The 26,352-nt window shown below is 39.0% G+C and overlaps 1 protein-coding gene across 1 annotated transcript in view; it reads right to left on the reverse strand.

Annotated features, from left to right (window-relative positions):
• Positions 1-26,352, reverse strand: part of PIK3C2G (phosphatidylinositol-4-phosphate 3-kinase catalytic subunit type 2 gamma) — a 288,301-nt gene that overhangs the window by 89,106 nt on the left and 172,843 nt on the right. Inside the window, exon 19 of the mRNA XM_063323201.1 lies at positions 25,459-25,553. Coding sequence (XP_063179271.1) covers positions 25,459-25,553 — 95 coding nt within the window. The remainder of the gene's footprint in view (positions 1-25,458; positions 25,554-26,352) is intronic.

A 26,352-nucleotide genomic window follows, 5' to 3' on the forward strand; every position in this document is an offset into this window, starting at 1 on the left:
CACTCTGCAGTGGCCTTTTAGCTCAGTTATAGGCAAACAAGGTGATTTAAAACAAAAGCATACTCAGTCCATTTCAACACCAAGTCATGAACAGGCTTGGTGATTATTTTTTAAACAGCAGCATCACTGGCACAGTCCAAACTGTCACACGGGCAAGAATTTTAGTCTGCTGAAGCAGAGCCCAGCTTAGTCTCAGTCCAGCTAAACAGCCTGCATTTCTCTTATAGCACAGGCAGAATGAACTCCTTCACTTCTGCCCTGCAAAGACAAGTGCAAGTGCACATAAGAAAAGACAACATCGCTGTGACATCTATTTTGAACTGGCCAGGTTATGTTGGTGCAGAATCTTCTGTCTGCACTTAGGCTTGCATCGAAATCAGCTCCTGAGCATCTAAATTACATTAATTCACTTACTCCATTTTTAACAGTACATATTTAGGGAATACAGAAAGACTACCTTTTCATGTTTGAGATTTCCCTTTAATCCTCTCAGATATACAGACCACTAAAAGAACTTTTATTTCCCTAAAATGAAAGGCTTAGGATTCCGCATACAGGAAGCAAAACCAAAAGGTTTTCCTATTTTAAACAGAGCGACTCCGTGCATAAGGGAGATCAACTTAGAAGATTCATTTTTTGACTATTCTTATGGCTGAGTGTTCACAGAAAATAAGCTTATATACACATATAATATAAAGATTTCTTTTTGACCTGAGAAAGGATTATGGGGCAGATTCAGAATGCTTCCGCATAAGGTGTACATGGGGACAGAGGGTGCATAGAGTCTGAATCCTCTCACATGTGCTTCTTGAGCCCAGCCCGTGGGGAAAGTGGAGGCAGTCATCATGAGCTCACCGGTAAAATCCATTTCCATGCCCGCTGCAGCCCTGTGAGGCACTCAGGGCTCTGCACTCAAAATGTGTCTGGTGACTACGGTACGGGCTCCTTCTGCCAGCCCGCTGGGGTAGGTATGCTTTTAAAAGCCTGTAGACCTTAATTCGCAAAATGATTTGGATTAACTGGGTCTGACTTTTATATTCATTTTATAAAAGCAGTCCCAAGGAGGATACAAAGGACAGCTTTTAATGTGATGAGTCATTGTAAGCTTTGCTGAAATGTTTATTCAACAACGGAACAAATATGCAGTTGTAATTCTGTCTTCCCAGTTTCCAGGCCCACACATCTTCACCCTGCCATTGTGAGAACTCAGCGGAGATAGGAAAGTCTGCAACTTCTGAGGCTGCAGAATGGAGAAGTGCTCAAGACACTAATGAAATTTTCAAGTTAGGACAGGATGCCTAGCTGCGACAGAGGAAGACAAAATTGGAATGATTTAAAACTCACGGCTGCCAGTAAGGAAATACATAAAGTTTTGGGGGTTTTTTTTCTGACAATTTTCACAGGGTTCTGCAAGACAGAATTCAATATAAAAGCCTGCCTTTATGCCATGCCTATACAGAGGATCTCGTGCCTAACAACAAGGAGATGTCCTCACTCTTCAAGGTTCTCCGATTTGAAACAAACGCTCTTGTACTCAGCAAGGCCCGGGTATTTCTGGTACGCTGTCCCAAGGTCACTTTCTGGGAAATAGCACAATGGGGCTGGGAACAGAAGGATGCTGACCTGAAATTTAGTAAAGAAGCAAACTAGACTGCCCCTGCTTAGCAGCAGTCACGAGGGTCCCAGTCAGATTCTGGGGTGTCCCAAAAGATGCCCCCGACTTCCTTCTTGTCGTGGTTTGGGCCAGACTGGCCACTGAAGAGCGACCTCAGACCAGGACACTTCTGCAAGCAGCTGCTTCTCTTCCTTTCTGCGTGCACCCACTCCGTGCCTGCAAGCTGGCTCCAATCCCATTTTCTGGCACTTGCAGCTGCAGAAACACATGTATGTGTTTTCCAGATACGGAAACACAAGTGTGCTGGAGAGATTTTTGCCACCGGGCAGAAGGGAAGATGGGGTTCAATCAGGCTGAGTTGGCTGCTGTGTCAGAGAAGGAGAAACAGGACTAAAACCAGCAGCTACGGAAAAAAGGGAAATTTAAAAAAAAAAAAAAAAAGGGAGGGGAAAAAAAGGAAGGAAAGGAATGAGATCAGATGGATCTTGGTACCAAAACAGCTGAAGTGGCTTCATTCTCCTTCTGTGGTGTGGGGAGACAGGGAAGTTGGTGCTCTAAAGGCCTTGCAGCAGACACAGTCTGCTCTCTGAGGTGGATTTGGCAGAGAAGTGAAAGAGTGAGGCTGTTCAGACAACTCTGCCGCTTGAACATCTGTTCCTTGTCTCCTTCCCAAAGGGGAGCAGGGTGAACTAGAGAGTAATGCCTGAGAGGACAGATTAGCTTGCAGGTAGCCTGTTAAACCACGTTGTAGCAAAAGAAACCCAAGGAAATGCCAGGATCTCCAGTATCTTACTGCAGGCTTAGCCCCTACCTGCTATGAAAGAGCGAGATATAGTTTGACTGGGTTGACATGTGGCATCAAAGTCAGAGCAGTGACCCTAGTTAATTCGTTTCCAAGTGATGCCTGGTATTTATTATACAAAAGCTGTGCTCCATATACTCTTTGCTTAAAGTGTTTTTAATTCAGAGACACACCATGAAAATGAGGTGCCTTAGGGTTTTAAGGCGAGTGCTGAGGTACTTACTATCATTAGTCAATCTTTGGTAAGCTTGACCAAGGAAGTCAATATGCTTTGTTGTGAAGGTGTATTTTATGGTTGTTTTCTGTTCCATTAAGCAGGACAAGTCACAGAAGAAGAGAACATTAGTACAACACTGCTGATCTTTATAGCAATAATTGTTTTAAAATGATTCTCCATAGCCCTTTGTATCAAATATCAGCACACAAACACACTTCTCTACCACTGCACAGCTTCCGTGTCCGAGGTTGCCGTCCATCTTGATTTTCATTAGATATCCTGCAACACTCCTTAGGTGTCCTCTGCGCTTTATTGTGCCATGGAGCTATGTCACACACCCGCAGTCTGAGACTGATTTCATTTTCGACTTGAAAACATTTTACTGGTTGCATTCTTAAACAGGAGAACAAGTAACAGGAGTGAAGTGGGGCTTGCCAGCGGGGTTACATTTGGGCTTTGCAGCTTCTTAAGTCCTGCTGCAAGTTACCTACAAACACAAGGATGAGACAGATGACAAAAATGTGCAGCTGAAGATTTATACCTGCATCTGTGGAGGTAGTCTGTGATGGGCCACGAGGATGGGTGGGCTACTGCTGCTGTTAACTACTCAGTTGCAAGTAAAACCTTTCTTAGTTTTTTCTTTTATCTCCCCAAGATTACACTGGACAAGGTTTTTACTTCCCTGCCAGTGATAACGGGAATAATCCATTTGATAGAGATATCAACACAGCAAATACGGCACAAACACTGTGAACTCCAATGAATTCCAGATTCTAACAAGTACCTGTCATCCTCCATTCCCTAGACCCGTAATTCCACTTGCTCCTTTGCAGAGCACAGGAAAGTCTCCAGAACTCATCTTTTTCACTTGCTAGCTGGTCTGCTCGGGCACAGCCTCTGTAGACACAGCCAAACTCTAAGGCAGCAGAGTGCCAAGCTAGCAAATACAACTAGGGCTTTTCTGATCTCTTTGCCAGTGCCCAGGATGGATGACTGAACTCCCAGGAATGTGTCTGTAAGATGGCAGCCATCCCTTCAGAGAACAGAAAGGAACACTTGCACTTGGTGCGATGTAACCTCTGTTCCCAGCCTCCTTCACAGCCTCGGTGAGATAAGCCTTCACTGGACAGCAAAATTTAATTTCATTAACCTTGCTGGAAAGCCTTAAAGTGGCTCTGTTCTCACGGTCCTTTGTTATTCAAGAGAAACATACAGGCTATCTCTGTCAACTTCTTTTAAAAATAGATACAGGATAATACTTCCCTTTTGAAACTAACCCCAAATTCTAGAAAGGTGTGATTTATGTACTATAAGTCAGAAAGGAAAACACAGAAAACAGCATCACCATTCTGTGTAGACTTACTGGGGCATGGCAATCAACAAAGCCACAGATATAAAAAACAAACAAACAACGGAGAAGCACAAAATGCCTAACATGTTGAGAACCACACAATTTCTGCAGGGGAGAATGGGGAGCAAAATCAATTAGGCAGAAGAGTTAATGTACAACAAAGACGGAAGGGACATAGCAGATCTCCCAAGGGACTGTAGTACTAAGCATTTTCCAGAACTTTACAGAAATGCAGTGCGAGGCCATCCACTTGACTGGAAGGACCAAGACTGAACTCCCTTTCACTCTCCCTTTCTTTGAGCAAGTACAAAGACAGCAGAGAGGGGAAGCACAAGAGGGCTGGCAGAACTCTGCCTCGTCTGCTGATCTTCCTTCTTTCTTTCTATTCTAGAACAGAAGTTAGTTTCCATTTCTTGAATAGACTGAGTGAAGTGTGGTACCACATTTTCTCTGAATCTTTCTACCCAAGTAAGTCTCCAGGATGGAAGAGCAGCAGCTGTTCGGTAGCTTGCAGCACCTCTCCACTTTTGGCTCTTCGCATCTCTCACGTAAGATACCTGCAGTCAGTTTCACCTGCTGCTTCTCATGTAACAGAGCTGCTTTTATAGACTCATTTTTCAGAGCATTACCCTTGAAAGGAAAACACTTCTGCTTAAAGCGTAATTTTGTTTTAAAAGGCCACACGATACATTTGCTTTTGTTTTTCTGATTCTTTTTTATAACATAACTTGGAACAGATGTCTAACATGTTGGTGTCCCTTAGACAACAAAAAATTGTTGCAAACTTATTATAAAGTATGTCGGTTAGGCTTGAGAAACACATTTCTATAGGAGCCAAGGGACCAGTTGTCATTATTTGCTAATCTTCTCCCAAGGCAACACAATCTGCATCCGGACAAATCACTTGATCCAGTAGATTCAATCAACCCATTTCCCATCACTCTCACTGAATGCCATAACTGTGGAATGCACGTCCTGCTGACTCACAAAAAATTAGCAGATCAGTGAAAAAAAAGCCAACGCTACACTATGCGAGTAAGTCGCCAACCCCTGCTGCTAAGGTTGCCTAGCAGAAAAATGCTGTATTTGATACATAATATAGTTAGTTGCACACACTTTTGTATTAAGAAAATAAACCCCAGATCAAACGGGTTTTGTCTAGACAAGAAGGGGGATTGACCCTGAAAATGAACTGCATCAGGAACTAATAGGAGAGTACAACAGCGCACTGGTACCACTATCACTACCAGATAGTAAATGCTACCTGGTCTAACGTCTAAGCAAGGAACAATCACCCTCAGAACGTGTCTCCTCCAATTTGTTGAATGAATGTGTTTTCGTCAATATAACTGCTAGAAGAATCACATAGTAAAAAGAAGTGCTAACAGTGTCTGTCTCTGCTGCAGTTTATATATAAAAAAAAAAACAAACAAGAAAACAAACACCAAAAAAACCCCTGAATTGTTAGCAAAGCTGGACTCTTTGTAGTCAGCTCCTCTTCATTGGGTGGGATCTGCAAGCAGCAGAGGACCAAATTTATTAACACACTATCATGAACACAAAAAATACCTGCAGCAGAATACCAACATATCAGAATTAGTGCTTGTTTCCAACATCATCTGTACACGACAGTGCTGACACTGGATAACTTCAGAGTCCATGAGTGAGGGTTCACAGCCCACCGAAGGTCCCACCTTAATAAAGTGTCAAATCCAAAGCTCCAGAAAAGAAATGCCTTCACCCTGAAATGTCACTAATGCCAAGAGCAACTTAAGCTCAGGATTGCAACTATAGGTCTAACTGCTCTCTTTTAACTGAAAAAATACCACTGTGTCAGTACAGAGAATCAAAGCGAATTACTAACCTTCTCCTGCCAAAAACTGTATCCAAAATAAAAAAAAAACCCAATCCACAAATGTATCACATTTAATATCTGCATGAAGATTATGCATAGGGCAGTATTATTTTGCATTCACTGAGAAACATGGCATTTACGTCTGGCACTTATTTTGGAAAGTCTGGTTCCATCTTTGCCTGTGCTTTCTTCATGTGACTAGGTATGTCCCATTCTGCGCTTGTTTCAAAATTGCGGATTTTCTCCTCAGACAAATGCCATGCTGTCAGAATGTCATGCAGCATCTTACTTACACCAGAATCAGCAAGGCTGAAAGCTACAAAATCATTTATCTTTGTAATAGCTTAGAGTACATTTGTGGCACAGGAACTGAAACACACCATTCATTCCAGGCATAACAGAAATCGCTGTATTCTTCCCAGTGGGTAACTGCATTGGAAGCTTGCAATGAATGGGATTAGATGGGATAATCACCACTAAAATAAGCAGACCCAATGGCTTTAATGGGATGATGTCCAAATATGCCAGCAATTAATTGGATACAGGAGGTGACTAAGCTACTCTACTTTCAAACCACACAAATAAAACACAAAATTAATCCAGGTTCAAGTAGTTCACTACAGCCAGTGGAGTTGCTTTGTACTGTATCTCAATTTAGGCCACAGTTATCACAGCAATACACTGAGGAGAATGTGAAAATGTTTTTCATCATCTGCCTATTGTTTGGGTAGTTCACATCTACCAAAATGGCTTGGAATAGCTTCTGCATCTTCCCATTAGCTTCACAGCTGGAACAAAAACATCCCTCAAGACACTATAAAACAAAATGCATGACACAGAAGTAATTCTGTATCATTCTGTATGCACTGGGCAATCTAGATTTACACAAAACTGCAGAATTAAACTTGAGTTACGCTGCAACACTTTGTTAACTTCACGTTAAAATGCTGTATGCACTTTTTTTTCCCCCTACTTTGTTTACATGCTGATATAGAAGTAGCTTCAGGGATAAAACTAAAATTGTCTTTCTACAAGGTCTTTATGGCCTTTGGCTGCTCTTATTAGAAGCCGTTCCAGATTTTATTCATACATTCTGAGCCAGATCTGTATATATAATCCTAGAGTTTTCAGATTACTGTTCTTATGACTCACCCTGGCCATGGGTGATGCAAATATTATGTCATTCAAAAGAATTTATTCTGCAAAAATGTAGATCTTGAGATGGGCTGTTAATTTTCATATTTTCTCTGCGCTCAGTTACAAGAATTTGCTTTGCTTTACAAGGTCTACAATCAAAACTGTTATCTTTCAAGTAGAGTGTCAGATTTTTACAGACAAGGTGCTCAGTTGCCAACAGCAGGGGAAGGATAGATGAGATTCAGTGCATTCCAAATACATGTGGAGTTAACATTTCTTGCAGGACAGTCTCACTTCTACCTCCCTGGAAGGACCTGTATGTAGATCCACTGTGTTTTAAGTGCAGGTAATACAGGTGCCAGAAGAACTAAGATCCTTATTCCCACATTACTTCCTGATGTATCTGTCTCTTCTGGATCTTTACTTTCATCTGGACATCTCTGCTCTAGCTAGCGGCCCTGCTTATCTTCTTTTCCCAATATCTAACCAAGGGAACTTTTTTCAGTTCACTGCCTACACAGGAATAGGGATGTATAATGAGCCTTCATCAGGTGCTGCTTTAGGCGTTTCAGCAACGACAGTACCTCAGTGTAATTACAAGATTGCAAAACTTTCTGTTTTAAGTATTCCTCTCATATCCAACATAGTATGTTCTCTGTAAGAAGTCAAGTCTTCTTTTTCTGGCAATTTGCCATGTGGCATCTCATTAGAGAAGCCTACTGAAGAGTACGGCTTCAGTAGTAGGACCAATGCTGCACAACAACAAAGGATGCATGGATCAGATCATCAGATCACAGGAACTTGTTACCTCTGTGCATGTGTGGTGTGACTTTGTCAAAGGAATAACTTTGATAGAACCTCCATAGTTCAAATAAAGTGGCATCATGAAGACATATGGTCCTTTACACTTCAAAAATAACTAGCAAAACTCATGTGTTTTCAGGGAACAGAAGACAGAGAACCAGACTTTTAAATAGTGGAGTCTCTAGAGTCCCAATAATGCTTTTTCATCTCTTCAGACTGCATCTCCCCTTATGCATATGGCTATTCTGCAGCCTTCCTCAAACAAGGTGATACCTACCATGTTTTCATTTAATTAAAGCAGAGGAGAGCATGAGATACGGCTCTCATCAGCTCATTCCTATCAGTCGCAGAAGAACAAGCATTTACATTGTAAAGAACAGTGTTTCCGTTATCTTTAAAACCCTTCTTTCTAGGCCTGTTCTCTTTTCTCCTCTCTGGTTTTATTTTTCTTCCTCTTTTTTTGGTCTCTATTCATTTTTTGCCCCCCCTCATATATAGCAATAGTATCTTTTGCAAGGGTAGGAGAGGAGGGCAAAGCGGGGAAGGAAATATCTTCAGATTTCTCCTTTTTAAATACTGGTCTTGTTCTGATCTTCCTTCTGTTTTACCGCTTTATTGCCACCAAACATTGTCTTTGTAAAAGGAGAAGTGGGAATTTGAAGTTAAGCTCACGTACCAGGGAAAGCTTTCTGTAAGATATTAGTAAGAGAAAATTTTTCTTTTTTAGTTGGCCCAAGGGTATTTTCCTAGTCGACAGCTGGCCTAGTTACCATGGAAAACAGAAGAGCTGGAGGGCAGGCACAGTAGGAAAGTGAGGCATAGACCTATGTGAAATTAGGTTGGCTTAGTTTGCAGAGGCTTGCTGAAATTAATCTCTCATTTCAGACAGCTTGTGGCTTTTTCATTGATGGATAGTAGATATTAAGTTTTATCTAGGTTTACAAGTCCATCTTAGCTCTGCTGAGACACGTTCAACTGTGGGACTAGATCTGAATAAACTTTGGAATGAGCTGAATTCCCTTTTAATGAACCCCTAACAAGAAGGCATTACTTCTTAAGCTTTTATCAAGGAAATCTTACATGACTCTCTTCAGATCAAACCATAAAGTCTTGGAGTTAAATTTCATAGTTTTTAAAGGCAGAAGAATTTAAGGCAGATATAGGAATGACAGTCCATCTTGAATTCCTCATTTTACTTGCTGGGTGACCTTGGCGAAATTCGTAAATTTTTCTATGCTTTTGTTTTCCCTTTTGAAAGAGGAAAGGGTTATTTACCTTCTCATAGGATGCTGTGTTTGTTTGTAAGCTGCTCTTATACCACAGAGGTAAATGTCATGGCAAATAGGTCTGTTTAATAACGTTGCCGCCTCCTTCCCATATGGTTCTCGCATAGCTAGCATTTTTCAATCATGTGGGAGAAAACAGCAGCCCCGGGCATTTTTTTCACTCATGAGAAAAGCAGAATTAAGATTTAGTTGTTGTGATGAAAAGTTCAGCTCTAGTTCCAAGATTCACAATCACATTTGTGGAAGTATTATTGCGGTAAGCAGATGTCGTATTTCCATATGTCCTGAGTCAGGTAAAGAGTGGAGCGTGCTCTCCAGGGGCAGTTACTGCTTTGGCAGAATAAATATAGATCAGCCATCTAACACAAAATGCCGCCCGGACTTTGAAACTCACTGGCTCTTCTATAGGTATCTTTCTTGTACTCAGAGTGCTGTCCTCATGCTCAGTCCATGTGAGGGTGCAGCTGGATAGAGGACTGAGAGGCAGAAATCATAACTTTCCTCCCTTCTCCCAACATACACATGCTTGCTCACTTTCTGTTGCCTGAATACCCCTGAATCAGTCACATTTCTCCTTAGACGTGTACTCTGACAAGTGAGCAAAAATCTGTGTGTGCCAAAAATTAATATGGATAAGTGCCATATTATTTCTCCCATCAAAGCAGTGGCGGTACTCACAAAGGTGGCAGGCATGGGTGAGCTTTGCAGACCCAGGTAAATTACCATTTAAACCTCCTTTAAATTGCTGTTTAAAAAGCTCATGATGATAAAACAGGACAACAGCTGAAGACTGCATGTGTCAGCTTTAAACTGATACAAAAATGATATTAAAACGGGCTGTTATTTATGTGACTTTTCATTTTTATACCATGACCAAGCAATGTACTTCTGAGCTACACGCAGCAGAAAGCACTGACAATTGCAAGAAAATTCGCCGTGATGGCTGCTTAAATTCACTTCAACAAACTGCCCTATCAACAAAAACACATACATGAGATCTGTGGGTTACGCAAGTCACTCAGAAGCTGGCTAAGCAGTGCCTATTAGAAAAGTTTAATTAATAAAAATGCTTCTCCTGATAGAAATCATCACACACAACAGAATGACATTGTGAAGAAGGTTAAGTAGAAGAATAAACACTGACTTCTAATACCAGACTCAACAAAGGAAACACTACAGGTCAAAGCAGAAATTAGCTGAGCTACATAAGCAGAGTTTTATCAGCTGTCATTATGCCAAGCCCTAAGAAGCGTTGAAATCTTGTTTACTATCTGACCTCCTCTGTGCCCAGTGCTCACCGGATAATTACTACAGATAGCAATGCCCTATTTCCTGGACAGAACCCCACTTCCCTTGCTGATGTACAAAACAAGGTCTTCCCTCAGTTAAAAATGTATAACGTGTTACAACACTCAACGATGAGAGAATGTTCTTTAAATTAATCCCTGCTCATGGATCTGGCTCTGGAAATCCCTGTTCAATCCCTTCTGCATTAGCCAAGATGGCAGCTGCCACACTAAAGCTAATGAGCCTGATTAATATCAATTCAGTAAATTAAATTTTTTTCCAGACATCAGATAATTTTTTACTAATCCAGACATTTATACCCATTTAATATCAGCTGACATAACATAATTTCTCATTTAACACTAATTGAAAACTACAGGTTTCTTATTCCAAAGAGCATTTGCTGTCACTTATAACTTATGTCTTTTTATACAGCTATTTTTCAAATAATATCATCATCAAATTTTATGTTTTCTGCCTAGTTGCAGAATTTTTATACCCAAGAATGTGACTGGTGATGTGGGCAGAATGGAACAATCAGGTGATTTCTCTTGAAGGTTTTCGTTGAAACAAATGAATAAAAGTATAAGAAACAACTCTTCATACAAGTAGTGTTTAACTTAGCCGCTGTAGGTTTTGATGGTTTTTTCCTAAGTAATTTTGGGTTTGTTCAACTTGCCTTCAGGCTTGGTTTCTTCAAATGCTACAGAAGAAAGTGCACATCCCTACTGCTATGCCATTTGCTCTTATTCTAAGGTAAAAGATAAAATCCCTCACTGGCTACAATTGAATGTCAATATTTATGTATCACGGAATTGACAAGAGGCAGGGGGAAGCATGCTTCATTACACTTCTGGGTGAAAGACAGTATTAACATTTGTGCAATGGAGTGTTTGCTGTGGCCCAACACTGTAATTGCTGATGACAAGTGGAATTCCTTGGGGTTGAACATACCATTTGACCATTTTTGTCCATCTGCGATCCTGGCCTGTGGTTTTTACATGATACTGCCTCTCAGCTGTAACGTGACCTGTGGGGAACGCTACAGAAAGTTACTGATCAAAGTGTCCATCCAACAGATGATACCTATTACCAAGCTGCTTATTTAAGAAACGCTAATATCGTTCTCAATGCTTCCTGAGATGAGAGCACCCTTTCTGCAAGATGCTATCTAAGGATGACCCTGATGGCTCAAAGACTGCAGGACTGTGGAAACTGAATCAGTAAACAAGCTAAGGCGGTTACAGAATTCATTTGTAACTTACAGAAGCATGTAATAGCCGACATCAGGAGGGACCTCAGCAGGCCCTCTGGTCTGTTCCCCGTTCAAAGCAGAGCTAGCTCTGATATTGGATCAGGTTGTTCAGAGGCCTTGGCCTCAGCAGCAGGTTGGGAGAGTTCCTGAGTCAGGGTGCAATTGGACCGACCATATGACAGTGAGTCCCCAGAACATGAGGCGGTTTCAGAAGATATCACCTAATGACAGGCAGGCCTTCAAGGATACAGTGGATCACCTTAGGAAGACTTAAAATTCTGTTGACCATCATAACTTTTTGGGCATAGTAACATGAATAAGCAGACAACAAACTGCATTTCTAAATGGTGAATGTCCCTTCGGTCTGCCTTCAGTCCCATCTTGCAATTTCTGGCAAGAACTTCTAGCTGGGGCCCAGCTGTCACAGGAACAGCAAATACTTCAAGATTTATGTGATACAGATCAATTTTAAGGTATGAACAAAGTCTCCATATTATTCTTTACCCTGCCTAAATCACATCAGCCAAAACTACTCTTGGATACAGAATAGCAGAGAGTGAGGTTTCGCCTGTGCCATGGCCTAGACAACATTCTCTTGTGTGTTTGCAATGCAAAAAATGTAAAAGCTTCCTTCTCTTAATGAACAGATGACTATTTAGTTTCCACTATTTGGCCTACAGTCTTCCAGGTTCTTAGAAAAGCTATGTCAGGCAAAGGAGGATCGTTCAGTCAGTCAGAATTTGTGTGAAATGATCAAGTATGAGTCTCCAGTGGCTCCTCTGAAAGGGAAGTTGATGACTGTTTGTTTTCTAGAATCAATAACTTAGACTGAGATAGAAGCACAGAGTGGTTACATGTCTAGGCACAAGGGTCTCCAGAGGAATATGTAGCAATATAGGCAATCAAATCAAAATTACACTATATAGAGAGGGGAGAGTAACAGCACAGGTTATACTTGGGAATAATGCTTTTTTGGTGGAAGCAGTTCTAGATCTCCTAGTTCTCTCAGGAGGTCTTCACCTGAATGTAAACTTCCCAGATGGGAAAAATTAACTCGCTTATTTCTTAGAGAACACAGCAGAACTACATTAGTGTACTACTTACCTCTGCTCTCCTCTTGCTTTGCTGTGTCCTTCCTTCTATAAAGATATTTTTCTTTGTTATCCTTCAGAAAACAAAGGGAAGAGCTGGGTGGAGGGAATACCCCGTTTCAACCCTTTCAACTAGCAGAAGCACACTGCTTTGCACTTTACATCTTCTTACCCATTGCCAAGTGAATCTTGAAGAAACTTTCAGTTTCCATACATGGAACGCCATAGATTAGATTATACAGAGTGAATGCAGGAAAGCACGTGAACTTGTGTACGTATATCTGTAAATATAAGAACACTACTGCATACATGTGAGAAAGCGCTGGTCTGGGAATGGAGTGTAAGGAGGCCTTGGGGGAACTGTTATTTTAACTTCACCAAACGACAGACTGTGAACAATTGCTGGGGGAAGCTGAACGTGAAAACTGAGGACTTATGTAAGGGGAAAAAAAAGATTTTTTTTATTTTTTTTTTTTTTAAATCTACTTGGATATAAGCCCTGCTACACAAGCTAGAAAAATGAAGAGTAAGAAGCATAAAATAGGATTTTACTGAGAGAGATGTTGAGGGCTGCTTTGTTGTTTACACTGAAATACTTAGAGTCACCTTTTATATCTAAGGATTTCAACTCCCCAAGCCATTTAATTAGATGAGAAGAGAAAGGAAATCTCAGTTTGAGAGAGGGATGGTGCTGATTCAAGAAGGTCATCCACATGTGTATGTGCCATTGCTTCTTTATTCAAGCGACCAATAAATTTTTGTTACTATGTTATATTATTGTAATACCTATCTCAGTGCGCTCTCTCCTTTTAATGAGAAGGTCTTTACTATTTTTAGTTTTACTAACAAGACAGTTCATTTACCTGCTCGTTCCCTATGGTTTCTCTAGATACTTAGAAGCAAGAATAGTCAGCAGTAGAGAAATCCTTTTTCTAGTTCAGGCCAGGCAATCCCTAAAAGACACCTCCTAAAACATCTTAAAATTGATCACCTCTGCAGTTGCTTTCATCATTAATAATACTAACAAAAGGTGTTGGTGTTACTTCCACATCTGTTTATATTCACAACAGAAGCTGCACCACTCTAGAGCTGCAAATACTCCGTTGCACTCTGCTCACATGGCTCAACCACGTCTCGGAAATTCGGTCCTCTTAATTTTTTCCCCGATGAGACCAACAGCCAGCATTTAATTTGCTTCTGTCTACTAAGATCCTGAACTGAGTAGAAACAAAGTACGAATAGAAATAAATTTGTATTCACCATTCAAAATTTTCAGTGGAGGTAATTTGTATTAGCTCTTTGAAAGAAAGACAGACAAATGAAAAGCAATAGCTACTCCAGAACTGAAGCTATCAAATTTACAACCAAATAATTTCCATTATTTATGCTGCCAGCAATTTATCCCATCTTAAACCCCACCCTCCACTTAATAACAGCGCTTTTTTTTTTTTTTTTAAATAGGCAAATGAGTTTTCCCTCAAGTAAGAGACATCACTGAACAGCAGCCAGGCGACATATGGCACAGGTGAGATACCAATGGTATTTCATAAATCATTATGTTTAAAAGACGGCCTGTTTTCAAGCTAGGAACTAAGACAATCTGTTAATGGTTTAGGATTGAGGAATCAGATGAACACCAAGAGGAGATGTACCTGATATAAAAACCTTTGTATTAGGGATTGTCTTAAAATACGCATTGCATCTCCTCTAGGGTGAGTTGAAAAAATGCTGGTGACTTGTTTTAGAATGAATGGGGTACTTCTCAACAACAGGGCGGGGGGAGGAGAGAAATAATTCAAAATAACTCAACGTGGTTACCTTTGCCGCAAGTGCCTACTTTCACATCTCCAGTGACTCGCATAAGTATTAAGACTTTTTTTTTCAATTTCATCTGGCACTTCGGATAACCATCTGAATGTTTGCATCTAAGCTTAATGTTTCTGTGAAAAGCTTTGATTTTGATGAACATTTCTCAAAATATTCAGTGAAAAATTCCTTACTAACAACTTTACAGTAATCCTTCAACCACAGAATTATTTCAGCAAAACTACCACTATAGATATAATATTGCGATGATATATCTTTAAATATCTTTATATAGGAATAACAACCTTTCAGAGACAGAAGTTAATTCTTGTAGCCTGATTTTCTTTCTGAAACAATGAAATAATGTCATGAACTTTACCAAACAGTATTCTGTGTATTTGATAGACACCACAGTGGAAGCTAAAGAACAATCCAGCTGTCTGTCTTTTGACTGAGATGTCTGCTGGTTGTATAAATTATTGGACAGAGTTTTACAGGCTTTAGATTTGGAAAGAATCTTAATTCCTTTAGATTCATTGTTCACTTTCTGTTATTTAATTCAGAGGTCCAACATATATCAGTTTTAACCAAGTGGGTTCTTTGCCAAGAAAACACTGAATGAGACGATGTGAAACATGGTCCGTTGCGTAATTCTCTTGCTTAAAAGGAGGTTATTACAACACGTTAGCAGTGTTGTTCAAGCAAAAAAGCCACACAAAGACAACTCATCTGACAGTTCTTTCTTTCCTCTCTCAGCTTATTTTTAATTTGGTCCCCGTCCAAATGACAACATTATGATTACAGAGTAATATACCATTTAGTATGGATGAGCATTCAGAAAGCAATTAATGCTTAAGGAAATATTTTTAAACAGCAAGGGTTTTATGAATTTAATCCCGACCTGGGACCCTGCACTGACCTGGGACGACCTTTTATCAATCCTTCCCTCCCTCCTCCCTAGAAATATTGCCTTTTATTATGGTTCTTGATTATTTTTTTTTATTATTTTAAAACCTGTTAATAATTATATTTTATTTTACATTAGGGATTTGTTTTCTCAGAAAAATTCCCATTAGTCACAAAGTAATTTTCTGTTAAATCATGTACTGATGGAACATATTCATCAAAGTACAATTCATGATTCTCTTTTTTCTAACGTTTCAGTCATTTGGACAAGGGTCCAAGGCCCAGCTTTCGTTCTGGTGGGAAATGACGATTAAGCCTAGAAATATTAACCACAGAAACATAGAACCAACAGTAATGCTATGACGACCTATAATTCATTACTCTGAATGTCCTGCATCCACTTGAAGCCTCTCGCTGTTTATCCATACTTCTCCCTAAATATGTCACTGAAAGTGTTCAGAAATAGGAATGACTTACTAAACTCAAACCTGTCAGACATGGCTGTGATCAACTGCATGATAACTATAAATGAGGGCTCTCAACACATCAATCCAAGAAACTCGGAGCCTGCACTGCATTTATTCAAGTCATGCAGTAAGAACTTTGTGACACACATTCAAAGACAAATGGATTGAAAACAACTCTCTAGGGTAGCTCAAGACAAATTTTGCCGAAAACTGGTTCAAACAGCTATAGTTAAAACACAAAAGCTTGCTAAACTGGAAAGAGAAAAAGACCTAAAACAGAGCAAGATTTATAAAATGTTTTACATAATCTGATGCAATTTTGAAACACCTCCAGATTCATTTTGCATACAATAATTGCCATTTACAGAAAAAAAGCTTTATACAAAGGAGATCATAATGAAATAGTTTCCACACATTCATAAAACTCAAAAAGTGAAAGTGCAAACATGGAATGTGAAGAAAATAAGCTTTTTCGATATTATATCTGACAAATTTGAAGCGATGCATCCTCTCCTAACATTTCACCTCAGCAATCAGGATCAGGTAGCGCCATGACTCTGTAGCAGAGCAGCAGCCTCCTGGAGGACCCCTCTCACCAGCAGGATTGCTCTCGGCTGCAGAAGACAACATTTCACCCGTGAAACACACCACCAACTGCTCAGCTGAGAATCACAGGAGATTCTCCACGCTGTTTGCTTTACGGCTGAGGATTTCAATTTCCAAAATCATTGCAGCCTGATCTGGGAAATTTGCATCGTCTTTAAATTGCAGCTACTGTTATTATTTATGATTTGGACATTTCAGATTACTAAAGTTGGTCACTCTTCATATATTGGCCTGGACCAATGAGTACCTACAGCAAATTTCGCTGTAAACACATAGCTTCCTGGATTACTTTCAGTCATCTTTTTCCAGCAGTCTTTCACAGCATAAAAAATAAAACAACTCCTCCACATCCATCAAATTCATGACTGAAAATTATCCATTTGAAGTGACAGAACTAGATGAATGTTTTGTCAAAAGCTTTCCTGATTTATTACTACTATGGTTTACATCCCCAAATGTTCCTCTGGGACAAACAAAGATTATGCGAGGTATCCATCAGGAAAGCTTTTGGCTCTCTGTTTTGTTTTTGAAGGAAGCAACAATAAAACATTTTTAATGGAAAAAAAGATGAAAGGCGCAGATGAAAGCCTAGTGTGACATCTGCGCAGAGCCCTGCTCTGAATCCCTTCCTCAGCAACGCCCTCTCCGCTTCCTCAGTCCAGTTCAACTCCACAAGTGGGTCATTATAGTCCATCACATCCCAGCATCAGAGACACGGGAACAGACCACCAAAATGGCGCGTTCAATCCTTTCCACAGAGGACATCCAAAAGACAACACCCATCTTTCATATTCAGTCACATTTTTGGAGGGGTTATGATAGATATGACTTGAAGCTAGTAAGGAGTTTTCCAGCATAAGTGAAAAACTAGAGTTGTCAGCTTCAACAGTTTTAAATGTAAAAGGAGTCAAAACAAAAATAAATCAGACAAGCAGTGTTTTGAAAAACAGTGTAATGAAAAACATTTTCCTTAATGATACCTTATAAATCATGAAGCAGCTAGAAGAATTAAGTCCAGTTGCTCTTTTTTTTTTAATTTTCAGAAATATTTCAACTTTTTAAGTTTATCTTTTCAACTCTAAGTAGGTTCACTTGTACACATACATAGCACTGTATTTTTTCATTACAGTAACATGCACCGATAACTCTAGCATTTGCAGACCTTTTTGTGTTGTACTTGACAATGTTAACCCTCCTGAAATATGTTTTTGGTGTGGAATTCCCTCTGTTCCAAAGAGGACACACACACAGAGTTACCTCTATGTTCTGTAACTTATTTAGCTGCAGCTAAATCATACTTGCCTCTGCAAATACAATCAATGACATGCACTCCATTCTCACCTTGATATATTACCACAAGGATGCCTTACCTCTTTTTCATGCTTGCACACAATTTGGGAAAACACATAGAGTTCCTAGATTTCTCAACATTCAAGAACACATTCATTCTACAAAGAATCAGTAAAATAATTAAAACCAGACACATGCACAACTATGTTATTTATATCCCATATCAAGGATTCATCAGATTATATTATATTCACTGAATTACAAAAAGGCATAGCTTTGATTGCTTTATTTTTAATTGGATTTCTTTTTTTAAAGTGGTAATTTTTAACAGAGTGGGAAAACTAACTCCCTCTTTATAATTTAAATGTTAGAATGCCACATTTAGGTTTTCTGTTAACCTTTCCCAGTTGTGTTTGCAATTTGTTTTTAATTCTTTGGAACTTATTTTCCATTTCCTTTTAGTTGGAAATTTAGAAGTTAAAATATTTATTACTTTAGTCAGAATATTTAAATTTATAAAAAGAAAGCATAGCATCCGCAACACCTTTGGCAAATACATGTTATGTGCAAACCCCTTTAAATAAATGAACTTAATTTTATCAAAACATGTCACACTATTAGTCCCAGAGAATAGCTGCCGGATTAAAAGGCCACTGAAAATAATAGGAAGAGTCTCAAACTGCAAAGTAGTACGGATTCAGACTTCTATCCTTCATACATGGAACACTATAGACAGCAACTTTATAAATATTTCTACTAAAGGCTAGAATACCTGCGAATCTGCCTGTAGATTTGCCTAAAACAATAATTTCTAGCATGCAAGCCAGGCCATCCAGCCTTTGGATTATGTCAGTCCATGTCAGTCTGCGTTGTAGGGTACATTTATAAGATTAAGTCAGACACGTGGAGTACTTCTTGGACCTGGAGCCAAACGCCACAGACGTAGTAGGGCAAGTTCCCTCTGCAGCAGCCAGACTGCGTCTTCACTACCCACCCCTGAACTTAGGGACTTGCTGGTGCTCCATGTTCTACACCCTGCTGTCATAAGATTGTGTGTATGTGTGTTTGAGCCCATAGCTTCAGAAATACTGTGATGGTTATGTTAGAGTCCACAAAGAGTAGAGAGATTAAAAGACACTGAAGGTCAGTGTTATCTGCCTCACATGGTCGACACAAGCATGCAAGTTTGGGTAGAGCAGTGCTGTAGGACAGACCGTGTCAAAGCTGGGGCACTTTTGCCCATCTTGTCTTTTAGGGGTGGCTCCTGGAGTGAACTATTCCCAAACTGTGCTCCAGTACTGTTTTTGCGAAAGCAGTCCAAAGCAGGGCCAGAGATGAAGGCAGCAGTTACAAAGCATGGCAGACCAGAAGTCTAGCACTTGGTCTTGCCCCCCAGTCCTCTTTTATTGAGCAGTATTAACAGACCCAGACAGCTAGACGTTGACAGTAGCTGGCATTGACAACCCAGAACAACAATATACTATCGTCTTTTACCAGTTCCAGCTGTGGTCACAGCCAGCTCACTCCTCTCTTTCTTTAGAGACGGAAAATGTGAGTCTAAAATAGTATTTTTTTCTTAAAAACTAAAATGTATTGACTAAAATGCAAGGCATGGTTTTGTTGATTTAAATGCACCATCTGCCCACTCGGTCTGTGAAGGTCAAAACCAACAGAGAGTTATGAAACTTCTTTGTGCTTCTTCACAACAAAATCTCTTTGTTTCATTTGACACCATCTTTTTCTAAAACTGGAGCCTGAGAAAATTGAAAGTCTGTAAATTAGGAAACAAAATAATTATCTGTCTGTTTTCCAAGGCAATAATCCAAATCCCACATGGCTAATAATGAAACAGCACAGTAGACGGTTGAATCATTATCTCACAAAAATAATGGTCTAATGGTGTTACTTACTATATACATAAGTAAGTAAAGAAAAAAAAGCTCACAAAATTATTGCCATTTCATAAGTAAGAATTATGAGTTCAGAACTAAAACCCTTAGATGTGAATCCGCTCTATTGTTGAGGTTCTCTGCTGTCCAAAACACAATGATGATCACCATCAAGTGCTCCGAATTCAGACGAACTTTATAATCATCACTTGGTTGAATGACACATTTCCTCAGAAGTTGTACAACTGAGCAACTCCAGACTTGAACTCAAATCCTAATGCAGAGTAACAAAACAACTGATCAAAGATATACTGAGACTGGCTATTCAGAGGTTTAAAGTTACATACATTATTAAGCGATCTTCTGATGGTGATCAGTAAGAAGGATCAAATTAACACAAAAGAAAATAGACTCTTTTGATTTACTTTAATGTCATTTTAATGGGTTGGGCTTTTCAGCCTGCTCTACACAGCTATTTAGGAAGTTCATTAATAATTAGCAGACTTGACAACTTCTGACTGTGGGAGAAAGACAGCATAATGTAGGAAGAGAACGAGCTGGAGGATGGCCGTCTGTTTAATGTTTAGATAATTAAGAGTGTTGGACAGATGAGTATCTGCTTGATTTATTCCTTCTTCTGAACTCTTCAAGTAAGTTATGGCTCATGTAAACCAGTTTTGACAGCAAAAAAATTATTTCCTTTCAGAAAACATGAAGCAATAATCTATTGTTCCAATGCTGGAGCGCTGAATGAAACTAAGCGCTAACGATTTTGGCAAAGACAGTATTGAGGGACAAACCTCCCAATAGTAGAGAACTTAACTGTGATCTTTTTAAACTTTTAAACATTGGTTATGTTCTTTTTGATTCTTACAGTTCTTTCTATAGAAAGAAATAAAAATAAAATATTATGTTCTAGCCTTGACATCAATAGTCTAATTCACATTGTTTTCAGTGTACTAGATTTCACCAAGAGTTCCTTTTTAATCTCACATTCTTACTTATCTACCAGATGTGGACTAGAAAAGATTGAAGACTACTCCCTTTTGAGCTTCCCTTTTGGGACTGCTTCCCTTTTGGTTGTCAGTCAAAATGTAGAGAAATGTTATAAACTAGAAAAGTTTTGTAAAGTTTTTGTAAAGTGACTTAAAAGTCTAAGAAAACTTAGAAGACAAGCTACAAAAGGACATTTTGCCTTCAGCAAAGATTTCACTTAACTTTCTTTTCTTGAGATAAGCATACCAGAGCCTCACGCTCTGCCAAAATTTACGAACGCTCGTAAACTTCCACAACAATGAAACCTGTTCCTTAGCACCACCTTCAAGCAGCTGCCACAGCTCTTGGAGGACACTACACTTCTCCCCGTTATTCAATCCTCCTGTGGAAGGCAACCATCTGCAAGACATACTCCTGGCCACCTGCTGCCCCAGCCAGCTCTTTCGATTGCACACTGCGGCTGGCACCTATGAAAGTAGCAAAAAAGCCAAAAACACTCAAGCAAGTGGGAAACCGATTGGCAGGCTGCCAGAGACAGAGGGCTGGATTAAAACTCCAGCACAAAAGCTGACAAAAAAACCCCAAACAACCACCCCTCTGTGTGAAACACAGTAGGAAGGAGATAAACAGAGACTTTCAGCAAGCAGAAGGGCCCAAAGGGGCTCAAAGTACATTTCCTTCCCCTCAAGCAACTTTTCTGCTTTGCTAGAACCTGTTTATTAACTTTTCACCATAGCTCCAGGGAATGGGAAAAGCTTGCTCCAGCCTTTCTCCCCTCCCAGGAACTCTTATGGAAAAAAGTCTAGAATCAGAGTGAATTATTAGAAGCTTCAAGTGGTACAAGGGTCCTGTGCTGGCACTGTATGCATGGGCAATTTTTAGTCTCCTTGGGAAGGGGAGTACATTCAAAAGTACCAATGGGGAGTTGAAATACTGATGGACACAGATGGCCCAAACTCCTCAGGAATTTAGAGACAAAAAGTCACACATGATAAGAAAAAAAACTAGCAAGCACAGGGTATAAGATCAATTTTGACCCTAATTAGCAGAATTAATGGAACAAATCTGCAGCAAATACAAGCAAAGAACAGACTAAAGCTATCCTGATTTAAAACAGCTAAAGATGCGTCCCAAGAATATTCTGTTCTGACCACCTTTGCCAATTATTGTTCCATAAGTTTTAAACAAAATCTCCAGACAAACTTCTCACTGACTGATGGAAAGGAGTTAACAATTTACTATCCAACATTAATATTAAAAAGGTGATGAGCTGGTACATCATTGTTGGGTAACTGCTATCTTCGGTGTGCAGGGAAATTGAGTCAATTTTAAATAACCGAGATTATTATAAATTGTATTTGTCATTAAAATAAGTCAGTGTTGACAGTCACCACCAGTTCTGGCAACTAGCTTCTAGGTCTAAAATAGATCTAAAAAACTGTTGTAAAACATGGAAGTTAAAATCAGTTGACATTTCCCTGTGGTTCTGAAATCACATCACCAGTTTTCTGAATTACATTAGAGTCTTTTCCAAGTTTTATTTTGGGCAGGAACACTGTGCACAGTGTTGTATTATTTAATAACGGAATGGTAATGTCATTCATTACAATTAAAAATAAATATAAATGTATGAATAAAGTTTGTTTTTACCAGTCCTTGCTTCTTGATTGCTAATTTGGTAATGAAACAGAGTACAACACTTGAGAATAAAATGTTACCTAATCGCATTTTTTAAAAGAAGTTATCTGAGTGAACATGAACACGTGTGTTCCCCACATTATTAAATCATTAAGCTTCTTTTTAAAATCTCTTTAGAGATAAGTGGAAGAGAACTTCTGTTTTCCATTACTTTTATAAGGACTGAAATTCAATTTGTGAGGTAAAGGAAAGCCTTTATTAATTAATTAAGGCTTTATTACTAAAAACTATGAAATTACTGTTAAATTTTCTGAATAGCATTTATGACTTGGGAAATTGCCTTTTTACATACTGGAACAGGAATATGAATAATTACATAAATTGAAATGTTAGGTATAAAACAATTTACTACTGAAGAATATGGCGGAGCAGAGTAACCAAAGGAAAAAAAAGCATATAGTGTGATGAATACAAGAAGCAAAATTTTAAGAGATGTGTGCTATATTGAAGTTCTCAGGTTAGACTGAAACATTTGAACAAAAAGCCTAAATAAAAGAGGTACCCCAGCTCCTTCCACTAAATTGAATGAAACTACTAGATGCTTGCACAATTACTTTGTGCAGCTAAGCATATATTATACACACAAGTTTAGTCAGACTGCTTAAAATTCACCAGTTTTTGAAATTGAGAGCAGCCAGACAGCAAGTATACCATGTGAAACAACCTCCCCACCTAAACCTAATGACCACTCAGTTTATATTAGGCGTACATAGTTCTACCACTACATTTCTAAGGATGACTACCACAGAGGTGGCTGCTGTTATTGCTGTCTGCTGTATTTGCTCACGTTTCCCCACTCTCCCAGGTTTTGGGTTTTGCCATATTCTAAGACATCGCCATTAGGTGAATTTGTTCTCAGAAAAAAAGTCATCTGTTGCCGTTGTTCCATGAAAAACAACTCAAATATACACACCTGATCCACTATCACAGTGTTTCCCTCTCCTAGTATTATCTGGGTTTTTTTGGCTAAGGAGGCCCTGGCAGCAAACTTTTAAGATTGCCAAGTTTACAAGGAAAGTTAGTGGATGCTAAGTGTTAGCTAGCAATGTACTCTTTCAGTTATGTTGCCAAGATCCTAATGCTGACATTATTACATCCATTTTTGTCTTATGGCTCAGTAAGACAATATCAAAAGAAAATAATGAAGAATAATGATTCAATACATTTTTGTATTATAAAGAAGAAAAAAACAAAGGTAAATATCCTTGAATATTTCTAGAAATGTATGTGTGTATGTGTGTTTTATGTGCATACACATATTTACACATACATACATATAAATGCATGTTCATTTTAAGATTTAATCAAAAGCTGCCCCTCTAGGAAACTAAAGTTCACATTTCAGGTAGAAGATACTGTTTATTTAGGGACAAATAACATATCACTATTTATACAATTAGAAATATTATTTATGGGAAGTGGCTACAATCAACTGCAACTCCAGGATATGTGTAATTACAAACAAGTTTAGAAAACTAGTAAACTGCCCCATCTGCAACCAAAGCAGAAGATGATAATCAAAATATTTAACAAACACTCAGTAGCTGATGATAACTCCAATTGCTAATGCACACAGGGAGGAAATGTGCTTGAAAAACAATCCATGGTTGCATGACATGGACTGAGCCACTAACAGCTGAAAGGCAGAGAATACAGTGAATATTCAGAAATATTCTATTTGATGTGGGTATGTGGAATTATGATATATATTAAGCTATATGTAAAATAAATGTATTTTGCCACATACTGTGCCAGATAAGGACATCTATTATTCAGGAAGAAATATCTGCTATATATTAGCCAATATTATAATATCAGATAGCTTGAACAAAATTTGGGAATAAAATGGGGACCTACACAGGTCTACGCCGCAGAGTAAAGAGGAAGACAACCGCCATATACGTACTCATTTTTCTTCTGAGAAGAAGAGATGGGTTAAAGAAAATACAGGCAAACTGATGATGTTCCCACTGCCCATTGAACTCTAGAAATCATTTCTAATTGCAGAGGAAAGCTACCAACTCTTTGGGCCCATTTAAGAACTCTAGACTGGACATTTTTATCCAGTATGACTAAGTTTAATACAAGATAGTAGAAATCATCTCAGGCATATTTCAGACACTGTCAGAAAAATGGCTCGCTAAATGTGGTTCCTCTTTATTTGACAGATATGCTCATTAGGCATGGTATTGTTACCCTACTCATTTCAGTGAAACAAACACATTTATAATCCTATTTTACCTCCACTAACAGTTCCAGAGATCATGCAGGTATGAAAGTATGATCTATGCTCTTTCCAACCTCACACTTCATCAACCAAATGATTACATTTTAAGTTGTTGTCTTTCCTTTGCAGGGAGGAAGGCTTTTGCTTTAATGGGTCTGAACCAGTTGAACTGTAAATGAAAGCTCAGTTCATCCATCATTATTAAACATGAAAAAAAACCAACCCCACAACAGTTTGATTTTCAGATCACAGGGCAGTTGTTCAGATGGCAGAAAGCCACAGTCCTACTCAAAGAGCCTGGAAGTAACAGCACAGCAAACAGCACACGTAATAATACAATCACAGAGGTCCTTATATTGTAGAGGTAGATGATGAACGGCAGGTACTGTCAGGACCAGCACATCTCCATCATCATAAAAAGGAATTATTGTAAACTCTACCATCACAAGTCAGACTGATATGTGAAGGGGCAAGAGATAGGCTTTCACATACATGAGAAGTCTTAACAACTTCAGGAGAGATCAGAGAAATCACAAAATACTTTGTAAGTAAGCCAATGCTGCTTTGAGCTTGCAGATTCTGAGGAGGACTATTTTTGGCTCAAACCAGGAAAATGCAGAAAAAAAATATGGTATCTTACTTAAGTGAACAGAACTTCCCCCCTCCCTCCTGCCGGGGGCAGCATGAAAGCAGAGATATGTAGGTCTTTTGTACAATTTACCCATACCCAGTACTGAAAGGAGAATAAAGAGGGAGCAAAACCCGAGGTTTTCTGTTGATTTTAAACAAAAAGAGAGTTTGTCACCAATAGAACCATGGATAAAGTTCACTGTAACAGAAAACAACTACAGTAGTAATGGCAAATGATCTTACCAGTAAAGCTGATGGGCTACTTGGATGCTTTGAAGAGAACGATTCAGGAGGAGTTTCACTAGAGGGCTTTCAAGACTCCACTCAAACTTGAGCGCCTTAACAGATAAGTTAATAATAAGAATCACTTATATGCTGGCTTTATTGTCTTTCCTTTATAAGAAAATTAATCAGAAAGGACCCAATGCTTAGTTTGAACAAAGCAATCCAACATATGGAGAATGCCCTAGCAATGCAATGACCAAAGAAACTTCAGGACGCAAGTGTCTGCCACCATCTGTAAAACAGGCAGATATCATCCTGATTCTGGCTGTGTTAACATATATGTAAATATGCAGCTTTTCTTCCCCCACTTAAAACTATCAATGCTATATTTACATTTTTATCTGATTACCTGGGTTTGGAAAATAAACTTATTTGTGAAACAGAAACTGTAGAAGGCAAAAGATCACATAAGTGTCCTACTGTATGAATGCTGTAAAGCTGTGCAGGTTCCACAGCTTCACAGTACTGGATTACATAAATATATTTGAACACGTGCGTGTGTGTGTGTGTATATCTGCACATGCATTTATATAAATATATATTTCAAAATACACAAAAACCCCTGAGAAAATCTGAAATGTGGAACTGTAAGCAATCCATGCGCGCAGTGTTACAAAGTAAGGGGATACAGCTTTCAAGGTGGCTGGCTCCTCCCTAACTGCAACACGGTACCTACTCAACCACAAAGTAATTGCTTTGGAAGTAGCAGGCCCATAACTTGTAAAACATTAATTTCCAGTGAAATGCAATGTATATCTATGAAGAAAGAATTCTACACCCAAGTTGCCCTGGTTACCCTGTGCTGACAACGGCTTCCCCCATATACATGATATAAAGAAAACTGTGATTCAT

Source organism: Chroicocephalus ridibundus, chromosome 1, assembly GCF_963924245.1.
Source record: "Chroicocephalus ridibundus chromosome 1, bChrRid1.1, whole genome shotgun sequence".
NCBI lineage: Eukaryota > Metazoa > Chordata > Aves > Charadriiformes > Laridae > Chroicocephalus > Chroicocephalus ridibundus.